Genomic DNA, 18,422 nt, shown 5'->3' on the forward strand with positions numbered 1-18,422 from the left:
AAAAAAAAAAAAAAAAAAAGAACATCATGAATGTCGTGACTTTTCACTTCAAAACTTGAAGTCCAACGATCTTTGCAAGTGATATTCGAACATGATGGGCAGATGCCCATAAACAACGATATCGTATCAAATCAAGATGGAAGGTTCTATGCCTTGTCGTAAATACATGTTCGAGCTGCGTCGTAAATGTGGCACTTGTTCGAATATCGCTTTGCACACTTTTTTTTCGAGTGTTTTTCGTTTCAAATATTTCAGAGAAAAGGCGATCAGAGGACTTTTCAGACACAACAGTAGGAACCGGAACCGAATAAAAGAGTGTCATCACCAGACCGAAAATTGCGAGATGCGGTATCATCAATAAACAAAGGTGAACAAGTCTAACGAAAAAACAGAGTGGTCGATCGAACTGAATGTGCATTGTACACCGCGGGTTCCGAAACAGCCTGACAAGCTACCCACTAGCCGGCAAGAATAGGTTGCATTCCACCGAAGGCACCAGCACACATGTAGTGCTCGACGTGTTTAGCACAATGCAAGCAACCGCAGGACGAACCATGACCTGTCCATACACTCTGTGCAAAAGGCAATGCATATGAAGGGGTATGGTGGTAGGAGGGTGGTTGCGACCGTGGCGCCTGTGGCATGTATTGTGGCTGGGGAGGGATCCAGGTCCGGGAGTATGGCGGTGGCGGGTTCGTATAGGCCCACGGTCCAACAGCGTAGTAGTCTGGGGTGTTAGGACCACTATGGGGGGCCGATGGAGGCGAATACTCAGACGCCGCCGGGTTGAGCCACGAAGTCTCAAAATGAGAGCTACGCTGGTACTGGGGAGGGATGGGGCCTTCAGGGGACATGAGCGGCTTGGAGATTCTAGAACCCCTGGACACGTTAGTGTCGATCGGGGCCAGGTTGTGACGCGAATCATGGGCCCGGGCGCTCTTCGCCCGCCACGTGTCCCAGTGAGAGCGCCAGGATGCGAATCCGTCCTGATCGTCATAGATGCGGTCGTGGATCTTCCACTCAAAAGCAAATAGCCATTCGAGCTCCATCGTATTCAGTTCGCTCACCGGGATGTTGCTGACCTCTGCCCACGATTTGTTCTGGAAGGTGTTATCGTCCAAAAATTTGCTCCCCAGAAGGAGGGCTACGGTGAGCATCCGGTAAACTTGACCATTGCCAGACAAAAACACCTTGGAAGAAGACAGCATGCGCATCCTGCTGGCTAAATAATAGAGACCCAGAAGAATCGTCGAGCTTGGCAAGCGAGTCGACGACAGAATCTGAAAGACGTACTTCCGGAATTGCGGCGGGACTGACGTTCCTGGGTAGACGCTTCGCGCGAAGTCAATATCTGCTAGGTGAATCTTGGTGTTGTACAAAGCATACATTCCCTGGGCCATCTCAGCCACGAAGTCGGACATCTGGTCCATCTCATAATCCAAGCGGGCTGCAACACCTCCGGTAGCCTTCTCCTCCTTGCGCGGTTGCTGTTCGGGTTGCACCATGACGTCTTGTCGGCGGTACTGGGGCGGGATTGCGCTGTCCATAGGGGGTAGCTGGACGTTGTTTCGGAGGGGAGGCAGCACATTCGCGGTAGGCATCGGACCGAACATGGGTTGGTTCATCATGGCCATATCTCTGCCACTGCGCATCGACGACGGGTGCATGTTCATCGGGGCGGGCTTGGAGTAGCAGGTCGATTGGGAGTACTGCTCAATAAATTCACAACCGCTCTGCGAGTAGCGAGGGGGAAAGGCGGAGTGGCCAACCACGTAAAAAGGGTGCTCGGAGTCAATTCTGCCACCGTTCATGATGTGGGGGGGAGTAGGAGGCAGGCCTTGAAGGCCTGGCGCGAAAAAGGACGGCATAACGAAATAAAAAGAAAAGAAAAGAAAACCAGTTCAGGATGGCGAAGGTAGACGGTTCTGGTGCTGTACAGAGTAAGAGTTGCCAGTCAGTATATTATACCACCATGGTAAAATAGATCTCCACAAATCAGGGCAACACAGAAAAATTGGAGAGCAGATACGAACCGTCTACACGTCCGCCAGGCCCTGATCCTGGGGGGAGAGCGTTGCTCGGTGAGCCGCGGCTCTGAAGTTTTGCGTTGTGAGTATCTCTTAGTTGAATAACATGGAGGTATCCTTCAACGGCACGTATCAAAACCGGGGACGCGGTTGTAAACAGATGAAAGTTGCAAGGCGAACGGAGCGCGCTTTATTTGACTGTTTGCTTTTCCGTGGTCCTCTAGTGGGAGTCTGTGGATCCTTTCTTTTCGTTGCGTGGACGGCTGTGGCCAAAATCGATGGGCTCCAAAGGCTGGGACGAATAGAGCCAATGGCACGATGTCACCAGAAAAGAATTGAGGCTAGCGACAAAGAGAACTCGTCGGGGGGTAAGGTTGGAGCCAAGGAAGGCGACGGGGGAGGTTTCCTTTGCTTAAAGTGATAAGGAACAAAGGTCACTTTCTCACGCGTTCGAAGGAGACAGCCCCGGTCCACGAAGACAACGACACTTAGTGAAAAGCTCGTTGAGGGTTAAAGAGGCAAACCAGAGAGGAATATATGGCGAAGAAAAAATCCCGAGAATAAAAACTCAAGAAGATTAAAGGAACAATGGCGGTTAAAGGTGGAGGAAAGAAATGGAGAAGGGAACGAGGCGAGGGGGAGACTGAGAGAAGGATGGGGGGAAGGGAGGGAAAAAAGAAGTAGAGTGAAGGGCAGGAGACGGAGAGAAAAGAAGGCTAGTGGTAAATTCAGAGGTGTCAGAGAGTGTTAGTAACCATCGTCCGTTGAGGATTGTGGATTGAGGTTGATCTCCGGGTCACGGGTTAGTCAGACTCCTGAACGAGTAACGAAATTCTAAAGGAAGTTTGTTAGGGGTCTTTCCATTCAATGACTGTCACTAGATTCATCGTGGGAATCTTCCGAAGGCCTACACTAAGTCCGTCTAGTACCATCCGCCTTCTGTCTGTACTAGGCCCATACACTGTCTCCAATCCACCGGCCGGACGAGTCGGATTTTAGAAAACGAAAAACAGATTTTTTTTCTATTTTTTTTTTTTTATACTATGATATTTTTTTTACCGTCCAGTAAGTTTGGTCTATCTATCCGCCGGTCAGGAGGACCCAGAAATAAAAGAAAAGGGTGAAGAGAAGAGTGTTGATTTAAAAAAAAGGCGTTAAGACATTAAAAAGATAATAAGACCGAAAGAATAATAATAACCATCCTAATTAAAAAAGCAGTTAGAAATTAATTCTTAACCGTCACAGCGAAATTACCATCGCCCAACCAAACCGCCCGGAATCATGAAATGGCGGGAAAAGAAAGCACCAGAACAAGAGGGTGCAGGCAAAGGGGGGGGGGCTTTGGCCCAGCCGCAAGACCCGACCGGGAATCCTCTTTTTAGAGTTTTCCTTTCTAAACAGAAATTTCTTACTGTATGTATATTAAGTCTTCCCCCGTCATGGAATTCTTGTCCTAAAGTGAGAAGCGCGGCCAAGGGTTTCAAGTTTAAGGGTAGCGAAAGAAAAAATTAAAATAACATAAAAAACTAAAGTCAAATAAAAACTCCCCTAACTGCAGTGTGATGGTATGGTACTTCATCGTCAGTTACCAAGAGACCAGAACACTAACGAAGCAACGGATCCATGGTTCGTTGCTGGTTTCCTTAGCGGTCAGAGGTCTAGCTGAAGCTCTTTAGACAAAAGAGTAAAAAAAAAAAAGAAAAGAGAAAAAAATATTATATGTAGTGATTTGTGAAGTAGAGTTCAACTTCTACCAAGCACCGCAAATTTGTTTACTTCGAAGTAAACAGTCATAATTCATCTGAATCACCATTCATTAGGGGTTCATCTACAGGAGACCGCCATGCAGATGGGGCACCTCCCCTCGGGCTAGTCGTCGGGGTGAGTGAATGAGGTTGGTAGGTATGAGAAACCTGCCGCTGGAGCCGTTTTGGTGGATCGGTTTTTTATTTTTATTTTTATTTTTATATTTTTTTTTCCCCTCTGATCTTTAATTTGGGGATTTTCTTTCTTCAACCCCTTCAACGTACATTGATACCACCAACGAAAGAAAGAAATTGATTGTTCTGATTCTGCACTGATCCCTATTCATCAAGATAATAATAGTAAAAGAGAAGTATCAGAGAGAATTATAGGGTATGATGCATTACAATATGGATACAATTTTTCTAATTTTTTATTTTTATTCTTGTTTTCTATTTTCTACAACGATCTTTTAATAACCCATCAATAATCTATGCAATGCAACAAGAGTCATAAAAGAGGATCAAGACCTCTCCTGTACAGAATAAAAATAAAATAAAATAAAAACAACACGACCCATTACCAAATAGGAGGGTGGAACAAGAAGAGAGGCAATGCGAGGCTGTGGAATTCCCTAAAGCTAAAGGACCAGTAACCATCGTGACTGGGAGCACCACCGACCCAACAAGGCAGCACTGATGCAAAGTCGCAGTCACACTCTCACTGAGTGATTGGAAGGGGGGCACAGGTGAACTACTGCGATAGTGACTGCCCGCGGTGGAGATAATTTTTGTACTCCATACCTGGAGGGTACGTATCAGAGTGAGGGCGTGACGCCCGTTCTTGAGCAAGAGGAGAGAAAGGGACTTGCCTCGAACCTTCGCGGTGGGTTTTCTGGGACGTGCACCTTTCCTTTTCTTTCCTCCCCCGTGCTAAAATAATAAAGTCGAGGAAAAATTAAAAACGTGTCTCTCCGGGTGGTACGTACGACGAACACACTACGTACTTTACGGGGCTAGTGTTAAAAAAAACTTAAGAGTGGGAAGATCCTGGTGCAGTGGGCTTGGAACTTGTCTATTTTCGGTCATGGAAATCCACTGGCGAAATTTCAACTCTTCAGACGAACGGGATTACCTAAGAGGGGATAATGCGAGGGTCACGGGGGGGATGATGACAAAGATTGAACGATCTTGTCTTCCAAGAGTCTTCTGTTTGTATGTATGTATGTTTGTAAGTATCCGTACATACATACTACATACAAAGGCATAGCACTGTTTGGACAGATAATCATCAAGATGCAACCTGTTGTCCCGGTGGCAATTCATAACATCATACCCAGCCTCAGTGCTCTATTATGACACCATGTATCCAAAGAAAGATAAAGCAAGGGCAGAACTAGTGGCAAGAAGAACGCCTCATTTTAAAAACGATACACTGTATCAGTCAGACATGGCAGTAATAATCCCCCGGGAAAAGCCCGTCAGAGTCGATGTACGATGTATGTAGTCGCACATACAGACACACGCATCAACAGTACAGCCGGGTCAAATTAGGCATGTCCCCGACCGACACTTATTGGAAAGAAAGCCAAAAAAGAAATGCGTCAATCGCGAAATAGCCTCTCGCGTGCATCCGGGAAACATTCTACCCACATAATTCGTTGCTCCGCCGACGTCAGATGAGACGCTGACTGAAGTTGACTGCAGTTGTCCAGGCATACTAGATTCAAGAATTCAGAAGGCCTCCATGGAAGTCGTCAGTCATCCGATGGCTGGACAATCCAGCTCAGCTGCTGCGCGCGCCCTAATTTGCCCGGATCCCCTCGTCATTCGGTGAGTGTGACTCCAGGCAAACTACCAACCAGATGGATGGAAATATATACCCAGCCACTGATTAGCCCCCCTCCTCGTTTTTTCCTGCTGGATTTCTGAATCAAAGTCCATGATCGAATGACTCTTGCCAAGATGGGGGAAGGGTTTTTTTAACGCATCCCCATTATAGGGTGGTACCTGCTCAGGTACCATATCGCCATCAACCATCGGTTCCATATTACAGCGCATCGTCGGGGGTCCAACGAATCACTGCCCCATCAGTTGTATAACCAGCCAGACCACACCCGTCCAACTCACTCGTCCGTAAGGTACGCGGTGTCCCTTCGCCAGTCCTTATTCAGACTGCACATCATCAACGGTAGGTACGGATGATTGTACATATGTACGGTATATGATTGTTTTATCTACATGACATCAAGATCCCCCTTGCTGGCTTATCTTTCAAATCTCGATACTTCGGAAGAGCGGAACGAGAGGGAGTTCATTATATGATTATTTTACCTGAGAAAACCCATGCTTATGCAGTCTAAACAATCGGGTAAAGTGGGGGTGGAGCCTGCGTGAAAGTAAATATATATTTTGATTTTTTAAAAGAAAGAAAAAAAAATCTAAACGAACTGGAAACAGGACATCGCTGCCCAATGACCTGACCTATCCCATATTACCTCGCCATGCTCCCTGACGTAGGGACCGTAGACCACTAATTCAGCCCTTGGGTTTAGGAAGACAAGCCTCCGAAATGTCTGTTGGGTTTGACTTCCAACTAAGAAAAGAACATCACGAATAGTATTGGTGCCTGTCATCGGAGAGTTAAGGAACCTTGAGAAAAGTCAGGAAGATGGACGACGGTGGTGAGGGGTAAAACCGCTGAACCGCTGCAATATCGTTCACATCATGTTCGTTAACCGCCCACTAACCCGATCCTCGCTAACGGACTCAATCCCAACTGGAAAGCAGCACATTCTAGAGCCTTAAACACCCAACTTCCTGGTTGTATACTTCGTGTGGATTGGATATACACCCCAGCCAGTCGGCTATCTTCGGTTTCCAACAACTATTTCTCCCGTGACCTAAGAGGCTTTGGATTCCCTAGAAACTGACCTGCAGCTAGGGGAAATTCGGGCTCTGAATCTAGAATGCAGAAAGACAAATCACCAACGGAAAAGTGAAGGGAAAAAAATGTCATTGACTGACAGTAATGCCCAGATTCATCTTTTGTCTATGCAACTAACTCCTAGTTTTGCCTCCTGCACCTGCCACGACAATGGAAAGAATTTACCCGGTAAATCTCATGGTTCCGGGGCCACGACATGAATCAAAAGAAGCCCAGAACGTAGTGGATATCATCGAACAAAGAAATCGAGATAGCGAAAAAAAAAAAAATAAAGAATAACAGAAAGGGAAACACCACTAAGGAGGAAAACACAATGTCATACTCGTGAGATCGGTGACAGCTGTGTCACCGATCATGGGGTCCCATAATTTTATACCTCCTGCAACACCAGACCAATCGCCAAATGTAGACCTTCGTAAACATAAGAAGAAAGAAATTCCAAATCGTAACTCATTCAATCCAAGCAATCCTGTGGAGCAACCTGATGTCTCAAGCGCAACCATGCAGGATTTCTGGAGCCGTTTTCCTGGTCTACTCACCCTTCAAGTCTCCGACTAGGCCGCGAAGCGCATCGAGAATGACTGCCTCGTCCTTCGGCTCGCCACCAGGAAACGAGCTTTCCGTGGCCTCTCCTAGGACGCGGGCGCGGGCGCTCTTGAGTACCTCTCGAATATAGTTCTTGTCTTCATAATCCTCCATGAGGACCGCTTCGAAGTCATCAATCGCCTTGTTTGCCCGGTCATTGAACGAAGACGTTTCGGAAGTGTCCACAGGACCGGAACTGGGATCGCCTGAGGCAATACCAAGATTGGGCTGGTGTTGCATGGGTGGGCCTGGGTTGGGTGGAAGGTTTTGAGATGGCGGGTTCATTGGCATGGGAGGAGGTGGCGGCGGAGCAGGGTTGGCTGGCGGATAAGGTGAATGATGCTGGGGCTGTGTCGGCATGGTCTGTTGTTGCTGCGATTGCTGATATTGAATCAGCTGTGGAGGGGGATCGGAGGCATATGGGGAAGTGTATGTGGACGGCACTGTCTGAGCAAAAGCAGGGGGGAGGTTGTTCCTTAGTGGACTTGGTATGGGGAAAGGGGTAGAGGCGGCGGGTTGAGATGGTGGCGGATAAGGATTTGATTGCTGAGGTGCAGGTGTAGGAGCAGGTGCAGGCGAAGGCGCAGGGTATGGATTTGATGGTATTGATGGAAACTGGAAATGAGGGTTCGCCATGTTTGGCTGCCCATTCGTCGGGTTGGAGTACGCTGGGTTCATAGGAGGCATGTACTGCGGAGCTGCAGGCATCGGCGGCGGCTGTGATGGCGGCGGCGGCGATGGACGCCTCTTCTTCTCCTTTTCGACTGATGCTCCCGGACGTAGTTGCCATGACCATCCCTTGCCATCTCTCTCAGCATGCATAAAGAGATGGCTGTTGCCGTTGAGGTTGTGTCGCACACTGGACGTCCAGCCTTCAGTTTCACACTTGAAACGGAAATAAGGATACTTTAACTTGAGCGCACGGTAGATCTGCTTCAACGTCATCGGTGTGCCAGCCTCGGTCAGCGCATCGAAGATAAGAACCGCATAATTGTAGGGCGGTTTGGCCAGATCTTCCGGAGTATACGCAGATTCTGGTGGGTAATTGGGCGAGGGTGAACGCGAGGGCTTGCGCTTCTTGACCGGAGGGGCTTTGATGAAGTCCTCTGGGCGCTGATCCATAGGGAACTGGCCACCTTCTGTAGAAGGGAGAGGGAAGTCCATAAGGGTGCCATCGGGCTTCTTCCTCTTGGTGTACTTCCGCTTTTCAGGTTTGGATCCAGGGGACTCTCCGCCCATAGACTCCTTGGGTGTAGTGGGAACAGTACCCGTAGTCGTGGTCTTTCCGGCCTTCGGCCGGTTGGCAGGGGGAGGAGTGACACCTCCATTTGCCTCACGTTTTGCAGCTAACTTTTGTTCCCTGGCCAACTCGGCCCGCTCACGCTTCGACATAATGCCATCCTTTGGTGGCCGTCCCGGGCCTCTACGACGCATAGGTTGTTGGCCATCAGCAGAACTTTCAATGGACGGTACCGGGCGAGTCGAATCAGGTTCTCTAGTCTTAAGAACGATCTTGGTGGTCTTCGGGGCATCCTTGTTCTCTGTACTTTCAGATTTGCGGCGTTTCTCATCTTCATCGTTCTCCGTTGCAGGGACTGAAGTTTGCGCATTCTCTTCTTCTGCCACGTGGGGTTCCTCGACCCTATCGGCACCGGTCTCACCAATTGGTACATCTGGAAGTAGAAATCGTATTCGGACACCTCCAATTTGGATATAATCGCCGCTGTGTAGAGGCCTGATCTGACCCGGCGATAACCAATCCGCACCAATGAACGCACCATTTCTTCCCATAACTTCCATCTCAAAGAGATTCTTATCAAAATTATATGCGATCTTTACATGTTTCCGTGAGATACCTCGGTGTCCGGCGGCACTACCATCTGTTGTGGCAGGAGGGTGAATAGGGATCGTTGGACAAGAATCCGGGGACGGAAGTAAAGCCAAAGCATCAACCGGTTTTGCATCTCCACCCTCATCATTCAAAGATTCCATAGCAAGAGCATTGTAATCAGTGGTATTCGACTGTAGCTGGGCCGGTGTCGCATGCATCGGAGCCCCCGACTCGGCGTGGGAAGAATTGGACGATCGTCGACTTATACGGGAAGGAAGATGGGGGGGAACATCGGGATCAAAGCCCATAATTCCACCGCGGTCACTGACAACGCTGCCTATCATGCCACTGCCTTCAGGTTTCATTCGGATGGGAGTATGCGACGTATTCCCACCACTCGAACTTTTCGCGCGGGAGTGTCTCATGGCTTGTCGGACCTGCAATTCGCGCTGATGGGCGGCCCGGGCAGCCCGTACGTCTCGTCCGAGAATAAAGGAATATGTGTTGCAGTAGAAATGGCCATCATCGAATTCCAGTTTTGCAAAAGCCTGGATGCGAGGCTCTGATCCCGCGATCGAACCGGTGTCCTGTAGATGTCCTCCGGAGTATCCAAGAGCTGACAGGTCAGCGCTCTGGGAAAGATACGCAGCTGTAAGCATTTCATTTTGTTGTAATGCCTCAAACGGGTCCTTAGCAGCGCCAGTGATATCAAACGGCGTAAATAGGTCGGAATGGTCTAGGCCCGACTTCGAAAAGAGTAGAGGGTCCGTGAGGCCTTCCGAGGGGTCGGCATGTTTCAATGATATGCTCAGATCCTCCTCTGGGTTCGAAAATGGTACCTCCGGCGGTTGGTCGGAGTTTTTCTGTTCTTGCTGAGACTCCGGCAACTCATTCGAGTTGGCCGGGATCTGGTCTTGGCCCCCGGTCGGGTCTGAAGACATCGCCGTGGTTCCCGCAGGCACGTCGGTCGACCACTGCCCATTCATCGCATCATCAATATCCTGGTGTTGGCTCGTGTCTTGCGCTGCAGGTACAGAGCGTTCCGCAGAGGGCCCTGGTCCGTCGGAAGGCATTGACGACTGGTTGCCGAGCAGTTGAGCCAAGAGCGCACTGGCCGCGGACTGACGCCTGGTATCGGTTTGCGAGCTTTGTTCGACAGCGGAAGGAGGAAAAGCATTCTCATTGGGCTCGGACTTGACAGGCATCATGCCGGAGGGAGAAGCCAGGCCATTGGAAGGAGCATCGGGGGGGTCGGGGGCAGAATCGTTCAAAGCGCGGATTGCGGAGTCGCTGGGCGGGGAGGGAGACCGATGGTCGTCAGGCTGTTGAGAACGACCATAGTCATAGATTGACGACATATTGGGACCAGCATCAGGCGGTCGATGGCCCACCGCTGGCGCTGTCATGGTCTGCGACGACGACATGACCGGCGGCTGCTGCTGGTTGAAGAAAGACAACGGGCTGGAGGGATGAGAGAAGCTGGGCGGTGAAGTGAGGCCATGGAAGGAGACAATCTAACTGGCAGGAGAAAAGAGGAGCCGGTCGTTTTTTTTCTTTACTTTTTTCTTCTTCTCTTTTTTTTCTGCCGCTTTTACTGGTCCGACACCCCGTGGTCATGTGATTACAGGTACTGTACGTGTATGGTACCGGTCCGGATCTCTTATTGTTCTCGAGTATTTTGTAGCCTTGTTTAGACCTGTTACTCCAAGAGGTACCGAGTACATGCATGGAACGACCGGATCAAGAGCTCATGCTTGTGAAAGACTGAGGACCATGTGTGACGATGTTTGAGTTGTGCTACTCTCTGTATGATGCTTGTAAACTAGTCAGTAGCTATGTACTGTACATTGACCCATAACTACCTCGTACCAAGGCAGATCATCCATTCTGTTTCAGGTTGCGATCTCCCCTACCACCCAGAAGCGTTGACTCGACGATATTTGCACATACTCGGCCCATATCTGTACTAGGTACCCGTGGAAAAAGAAAGTGTAACTACCAGTCGGGAAGTATAAGTATACCACAGCAAAGAACCAAAAGAGTTCAACTCCAGAATCTAAATACAGCAATGCCAAGAAATCCCCTGCATTACTTGCAGTTTCTCCTCCACGGATCCAGAGATGGTAACACCACTTCGTCGATCTCGACCAGAACTTTATCTCATGAAGCTATCACTATCAAATCTGGGGAATACATATAGATAACGATAATATAACGCTTATACCAACTACCAAGTTTATGCACTGTTCTATATAAGTACATATATCTATATCCCCATTGACATTCAATACCGTACCATCAATACGAGAAAGAAAATACTCCTCAAACCTCCGCTCCGACCCCAAAAAACAAGAAACCGGGAAAAAACCCCCTCATAAACCAAAAACCAACCAGCCAAACACCCACCGCGAAAGACAAACCAAGCAAAAGAGCGAAGAAAAAGAAGAAGGAAAATAGAAAAACCAAAACAAACACAAAAACCATGCCCCCAAAGTCCAAATCCAAAAAGGACATCGCTCCCCCCAAACAACGGCAACAACAGCAAACCCCCAAGCCAAACTGGCCTCCTCTCCGCCCCCTCATCCCCTCATCGGACCTCACCCTCGACCCCCTCCTCCCCGACCAAATCTACCTCATCCCAAACTTCTTCACCGCAAACCTCTGCAAAACTTACGTCTCATTCCTTTCCTCCCTGCCCCTGACCACTACCCCTGGGAAACCGAAAAAGGGCGACGCCGTTCGCGTCAACGACCGGTTCCAAATCCAGGATGAGCGGTTTGCGGAGTCGTTGTGGAGCGGGACAGCGCTGAAGGACCTGGTGATGAATGGGAATGGGGAGGAGGAGAGATCTATGAAAGAGATCTGGGGCGGGGAGCCTTTGGGGTTGAATGCGAATATCCGGATCTATCGGTATTCGAAGGGGCAGTTTTTTGCGCAGCATTGTAAGTTCTTCCTCTCTTTTTTCACCCCTTTCCCGATGTGTGGTTTCTAGCCGCAGTATAGGTTATACCTTTCGTAGATAAGAGGTAAACTTAAGAGGTTGTACGGATGTGCTGTACAATGCAGAAGCAGTTCTGCGGGCATCATTGTCTACGTGCGGGGAGACTAATGGTTGCAGACGACGACTCCAACACCCTCACTTTCTCTTCCCCTTCACATCCCTCTCAACCAGCTCGCACCACGTGGACCCTTCTTATATACTTGACTACCTGTTCCGGGGGCGAAACTATCTTCTACCCAGAATCGACTCGTGGGAATCGCAATCCCGAGCCAGTTTCAGTGGCCCCTGTCACGGGCATGGCACTTCTACATCGGCATGGCGACCGATGTCTCCTGCATGAGGGCAGCGAGGTTTCAGACGGCGAAAAGTGGGTGTTACGGAGTGATTTAGTGGTCCGATGATGAGTTCCGGTCTTCTAGAGACTAGACCCCATCCTTACTACGCTACTCACAAGTGTGCCTCTGGCCATGGATAACAGTAGTCCTATTTGCACAACAAGTGGCTCTCAGCTATGACGCGATACGAGATGCCATGTACGAGATTGACCATGTACATATGTGTATATTGACCACACTTCAGTGACGAGATCAACATTCGAGATGGTTGGAAAGAAGAAAGGACGCAGCTGCATGAAACGGACCAACCGTAGGTATCAAACGGCTGGTCCGACAAAAGAACAGTTTTCCTGCATGTAGCCACCTCCTAAATCACCTTCTTGCTTAACGGTGACAAGAAGTACTAAAGACCAGTCATGATTCGCCGGCAACGTGGGGAGCTTTTGGGCTCCATCTTTCGTATCTGGAGACAACACCCGATGCTCCCTTCACTAGATCCATTAGACACCCAAAACAAGACATACAATTAGCGATTAAAGGAAAGAGGAAAAAGAGAAAAAAAAAAAAAAAAATGAGACAGGCGATCGCATATCAAGACGTGGGGATATTCACTCCAGCTTCTTCTAAACCGAAACAGATCTGTTACGAAGCTGTAGGCTTCGGTTGAATCTGTTCATACTCAGCTCTTCTCATGATCTCCTCCACAGGTCCTAATAGCCGCTTAAATCCATCCCGACCGAGCTTCGCCACCTTCACATCAGTCTTCGTAACGATGCTGGCGGCTCGGGGTTGGTCGTCCAGAAGAGCAAGCTCTCCAAAGTAATCGCCCCGTTGATAGGACTTCACTGGTCTATCCACGCCTTCCTTGAAAGCCTCTGCCTCACCCGACTCGAGAAGGTAAAAAGCATCGCCTGGATCACCTTCTTTGATGATAGTAGAGCCAGCTGGAAACTTAATTGCGTCTAGAGCATCGGCAATCTTGGAACGTTCGTATGGCTTTAGGCTGGAGAGGAGCGGAACCTCTTCCAGGAAGGCCTCATACATGCGACGCCGCTGGAAGGCGGAATCCATGAGAATCCTTCGGAATGTGATACGGTCCAAAGCCCACAGGGTACTCTTCGAGTCCGTGGACACAATTGTCGCAGCCCGAGGTGCGTTGTACATGAGAGCCAGTTCTCCGAACGAACCTCCGGGTCCAATCGTACCCGCCTTGGACCCCATTCCATCGGAACCCGATTGTACCAAGCCTGATGGGTGAATGTAGACGTCGAAGTGACCATCTTCCACGATGTAGAAGTAATCACCTGCATCGCCCTGTGAGATCACCTTAATTCCCTTGGCAGGAATGGGCTTTTCAACCAGGGCATCGACCACTGTCTTGAACTGGTCATCATCAAGGTGGGAAAACAGGAAGTTGCCGCTGACGGCTGTCTTCAATCTGGAGACCTGTTCTTCGGTCTTTGGGTGGTGCGGGGGCACCCAGCTATCTGAACCAGCTGAGGTGGGGTTCAAAGATTCAGCAGACACGGACGTCCGACGACCCAATGCGTAGTTATTCGGGAATCCCTCATTCAAGGCACCCGTCGGGCGAGGTACTTCAGGGTGTTCGTCGAAGTCGTCATGGTCTTCATCTCCCTCCCCAGAAGGGTCGGCAAAAGGACTCCGGCGAAAACGTATTCCCCCTCCTTGTTGTTCGTTAAATACATTGCCTCCGAAGAGGTTGTTCCCCGCGGACGACGAAGCTGCCGCCGACTTTGCAGTTTGAAAGGTCGGGTCAGTTGGTGACGTCACCTCCCACTCTTCGTCCTCTGAGATCCTTCGGAATGCTGATGTTTTATCATCTTTTGTGCCCACCTTGAGGTGAGGGCTAGCGCTGGAGAAAGAGCTTTCAGCCATTGTGTCGGCAGTAGGGGCCGGAGGAGATACCTCTCCGGCCACAGGGAAGCGGGGAAGACGTGTGGAAACCGAATACCGCGACTTGAAGCCGCTGGAGAGGAAAAGCGGAAGGAAGTTGGCTGGGCAAGGTTAGATATGAGGTATCGTGAAGAGGAGGGTTGCGAAGAAAGAATGAAGGAAGGGGTTCAGGGAGGAATTCGGTAACAAGAAATGAAAACGGTGATGTGTGAGTGCGCACAGGAGCCTGAGCAGCACAGTCAAGAAGGACGAGGATGAGGGGCGGGTAGGGAAACCGACAGGAAGCACAAGTAGGAATGGATTGGGGTCTCCGCCCAAAAGTGGGTATCTCAGGGAGAAGTCTAATTGGAGAATCTAAAGACGCAGCGGACCAAAGATGGTGTGGTCGATGATGGATGATTTCCCGACTGGTAGCTCTGATGGAGACTCCAGTACCACAACGCCTGCTGTGGCTTAATGCAGATGTGTTAATTGATAGTGTAATTTCAGTGTTTCACGAGTGTGTTGTATGGGATATCCCGTGTGAAGACCGTTTATTCTTTTATATTTGTCTTTTTTTTTTTTTTTTTTTTTTTTTCTGTTTGTGGGTTCAGGAAGAAAAGATGTGGCAATAGGGAAATAGCTTCAATTGCGACAAGCTTTGGAGGGGTAACCGACAAGGCTGGTTAAGGTATCACACCTGCACCTCTGCTTTGGGTCGCGTGGAAAGTCTCTTGGGATGAGAGCGCGAAGGGAGAATAAATTAGAAGAGAAATGGAAACCACCTACCTGTGCGCAAAGGAAGTTTTAAAAAAGAAAACAAAAAAAAAAAAAAAAAAAAAAAAAAAAAAAAAAGAATCAAACGAAATTAAATAGAAAAGGGGGACGGGCAAAATAAATCAAAATGTAAACCAACGTCGAGAAAGAAAGGGGGGGATGGTGTTGATAATCGTAGAAAGCCTGCCTGGCTGAGTTCGGAGGGGGTTGCAGAAAGGGAGGAGGGGAAAGATGGACAAGGCTCTCAGCCAAAAAGGTGGGGAGCTGGAATGGAACTGGAAGTCACGGAAGCTTCGATTCTGTGGCTCGGAGCTTCTTCAATGAAGTTTACTGCGAGCCGACTCTGGAGTTATATGGTGTGGTTAAGTTCTTTCCTCCTGAATCGCTTCTACTACTATTAACTATTACGAGAGTCAATACATTAATTAATCTCACAGATATTAAATCATACTATTTCTATTAGCCAATGCCTGGGATCGATGATGGATCGGATCCTTTTCTAAAGATATGGTCATGCGCGGTCCAACTGCAGACTACTAGTGGAAGTTTTTGCAGTCAGGACCATAACGGGCTGGGGGATCGCGCGGATCGGTGTCCACCCGAACCAATCTACTACTTCAATAGCTGGACGGTGGTTTCAATAGTCTGTCTTGTCAAAAGGGACATCGAATGATCGAGTGAATGGGAAAGGAGACGAAACCAGGGCAGAGCCGGTCTTCCGAAGGGGAAGTTTTTGAATTCATGGAATGTCGTCTGGTGTTTTGTTCCATGAGGATTCCAAGTGTCTTCTAGAAGGAGGGCTGAAGTCACGCTTGCCTCCAAAAGGGGGTGGATTCCGTCATACTAACTCCTTCCTCGGCTTCTGTTGCACCACTCCATCTTAATATCCTATTTATTTATTATCCCTTTCCCAGAAATCATCGAAAAATTAATTTATTCCAATCACCTGAAGAATCTCTTTGATTGTGATTATGATGTTTATCATGGGATCTCCCTATGATCAAGCATTGCACAGTCAAAGTAACTGGAAGCCACTTGTCAATCATGATGTAGTTCATTTCCCGTCCTCTCAATGTTACTGGGCGGCAACTCTTCCCCCACCTTTCCAACCCAACTCGCTGAGGTCATGATTCTACAATAGCTCTTTTACTCTCTGACGTCTACCATCAGCACTCTGAAGAACCTTGGATCTTTTTGTCGACTCATCTGGCCAAAAAGGCCGTATTTAGTTTAGCCTTATTCTATATCAGATGCCTCCGCTTCTACAAGTCATTTATCTGATTAATCCAACTCCCTATGTAGAGACCTTCTGTTCAAGTAGCACGATGCCGATATCGCAATATCCAGGGCCTGAGTATCCTATCTACATACTTCTGATAAAAGTCGATGTTCCTGTGAGTAATCACATTCAGGAATTTTATCTCTCGGTATCAATTGAATTATAAAAAACTATCGATTTTAAATTGACTATACAGATAATCTAGTAGAGTTTTTATTAATGATGGATCAAGGAGTAAATACTCAATTAAGTAGCTTCTCGGTCCAGGCAGTACTTGACTACTTGTGATAGACCAGTTATGCTTTGATTGAGTAAGGTCGAAGATGTAACTTCGATACTACTACGGTTCACCGTTAGTAGAGTTCTATAAAACAACATCAGTAAAAAACCTTACTCTAGTATCTTCTTGTCTTCTTTATCCACCTGAATCTGACATAAACTGCCAACATCGTAGACAAACTCCCCAGTCTCTTCGCCTGTTTACTCATCCACGCCCAGCACATTCATAATCCCTCTAGTGGCCGAGAACGCAGTTTCCATGTGCACTCTAGAAGCATTAGTTATGCTTGAGTTCTCGCTATTTTGCCCTTAGCTTGTGTGATTTGTCCGGAACTCAATGTCACGTCGTGTGCATCATCGTATACTGCTGGGGATGTCCTGCACGATCTCACAGCATTGTCTCCAGTCGCCTTCAGTGATAGTGGAAGCAGAGGCAATGTAGGTATAACAGATGTCTATTTCTATTTATATGACTGGTAAAATTGGATTCAACATGGACAATTCCTATTCCGTAATACTACTAATAGCGTTGTCAGCTATTGGTATCTTCTTTTATTCGCCTTGCTTAATTGTTTCTTAGAATAGTTCAGTCCACCTTCCCATATATGAACAAGATAGGGTTTAGCTTTCCAACAGATGCGGAGGTATCGGGGTGTGCCGCCTTTGCTCATTATAAGAGTGACTACGTAGATTGGTTGTGAGTTATTAGGAATTAGACCTGAAGTAAAAGTTTGAAACAGAAAAAAGGTTAAGGCCAAACCTCTGACCTATGTCGAGACTAAGATCATACATTGAAGGTAGAACTTAAAAGCTTCAACATTTCATACATTAAGAGCTCTTATTCTTTGCAAGATGACGAGCTGTCAAGAGCAGGAAAGTCCTTCAATGCTAGAGCATCAGATTACATTGTCAATTGGGATAGTGGTGGGATAACCTTGGAAGGATTAACTGCAGAACTTATGCACTACGAAAGAACAATCCAACCACAATCCTTTTAATATCTATCGTCACGTTTGTCAGCTCAGTCTATATCACAGCGAACCAGGTGGCCAGAAAGGAAATTCATGTATCAGCATATGTAATGATTCTATAGTTACCGAATATTTCAAGCTCTACAAAGAGAAATCTACTCTCACTGGAATGAACTCTGCACCATCGAGTAAAGGGCATAGAATCGAATACTCGATGGCATTTTCTCACAGTTTCTGCGATAGATCTCGCCTGATCCTAGGGACACGGACTTGAGTATATGGTAAGGTTGCTGCCATATGATATCTACGTCTAAGCTGGGCTCCTTGGAATTCCATCTGAATTGTATCTCGACGATGGTTATGGAGTAACTCATTTGCCGAATTCAAACAAGGGGGGTTTTCTGTCTGGATCGGACTTCAGGAGTGTATAAAGTGAGTCTTTTTATTTACTCTCACTTTGTCTATTACTGTGTCCAGGATGTAGCCGATCGGTCTAGCGTTACCAAGAGCGATCGAAATGCTCATGGGTCACAACTACCTGCTCTAAATATAATAAAACGCGATGCCAGACTATATCGCCTGAGACAAACTAACAAAAACGTAAACCATATAAAATATGACAATGAGGTGATAGTAACACTGTACCGGAATATAGATGAATATATATGTGTCGGGGGGTTAGTAGTGTCACGAGAAAACACTTTAGAAAACCTATGATTACCATTAAATTTTTGCGAGGAACACGCAAAACAAAA

General features: G+C 47.9%; 5 protein-coding genes across 5 annotated transcripts in view; 1 reads left to right on the forward strand and 4 right to left on the reverse strand.

Moving 5' to 3' along the window:
* BDV37DRAFT_258918 (uncharacterized protein) overlaps positions 1-13 on the reverse strand; it is a 736-nt gene extending 723 nt beyond the window's left edge. The window contains exon 1 of the mRNA XM_032083090.1: positions 1-13. This exon is cut by the window's left edge and continues 723 nt beyond it. The gene's annotated coding sequence lies outside the window, so the exon portion shown is untranslated.
* A 230-nt stretch (positions 14-243) lies between these two features.
* BDV37DRAFT_216566 (putative cyclin-like protein (Clg1)) lies at positions 244-2,001 on the reverse strand. Its single transcript, XM_032080089.1, has one exon. The coding sequence runs from the start codon at positions 1,866-1,868 to the stop codon at positions 459-461; it is 1,410 nt and encodes a 469-aa protein (XP_031937289.1). The 5' UTR covers positions 1,869-2,001; the 3' UTR covers positions 244-458.
* A 4,558-nt stretch (positions 2,002-6,559) lies between these two features.
* BDV37DRAFT_216630 (forkhead domain protein) lies at positions 6,560-10,704 on the reverse strand. The gene has a single exon (XM_032080090.1). The coding sequence runs from the start codon at positions 10,554-10,556 to the stop codon at positions 7,248-7,250; it is 3,309 nt and encodes a 1,102-aa protein (XP_031937290.1). The 5' UTR covers positions 10,557-10,704; the 3' UTR covers positions 6,560-7,247.
* A 910-nt stretch (positions 10,705-11,614) lies between these two features.
* BDV37DRAFT_287055 (uncharacterized protein) lies at positions 11,615-12,534 on the forward strand (the record flags this gene model as incomplete). The annotated part of the gene is made up of 2 exons (XM_032088044.1): positions 11,615-12,074; positions 12,251-12,534. 2 exons carry the CDS (start codon positions 11,615-11,617, stop codon positions 12,532-12,534), a joined length of 744 nt encoding a protein of 247 aa, XP_031937291.1.
* A 507-nt stretch (positions 12,535-13,041) lies between these two features.
* BDV37DRAFT_258934 (cyclic nucleotide-binding domain-containing protein) lies at positions 13,042-14,965 on the reverse strand. The gene has a single exon (XM_032083091.1). It carries the CDS (start codon positions 14,362-14,364, stop codon positions 13,111-13,113), a length of 1,254 nt encoding a protein of 417 aa, XP_031937292.1. The 5' UTR covers positions 14,365-14,965; the 3' UTR covers positions 13,042-13,110.
* Between the last annotated feature and the right edge of the window lie 3,457 nt (positions 14,966-18,422).

The sequence above is a fragment of the Aspergillus pseudonomiae genome (genome assembly GCF_009193645.1).
Source record: "Aspergillus pseudonomiae strain CBS 119388 unplaced genomic scaffold BDV37scaffold_86, whole genome shotgun sequence".
Lineage (NCBI taxonomy): Eukaryota > Fungi > Ascomycota > Eurotiomycetes > Eurotiales > Aspergillaceae > Aspergillus > Aspergillus pseudonomiae.

Excerpts from the sequence above, each read along its gene's own strand:
- BDV37DRAFT_216566 (XM_032080089.1), bottom strand. The coding sequence starts at position 1,868 with ATGCCGTCCTTTTTCGCGCCAGGCCTTCAAGGCCTGCCTCCTACTCCC.
- BDV37DRAFT_216630 (XM_032080090.1), bottom strand. The coding sequence starts at position 10,556 with ATGTCGTCGTCGCAGACCATGACAGCGCCAGCGGTGGGCCATCGACCG.
- BDV37DRAFT_258934 (XM_032083091.1), bottom strand. The coding sequence starts at position 14,364 with ATGGCTGAAAGCTCTTTCTCCAGCGCTAGCCCTCACCTCAAGGTGGGC.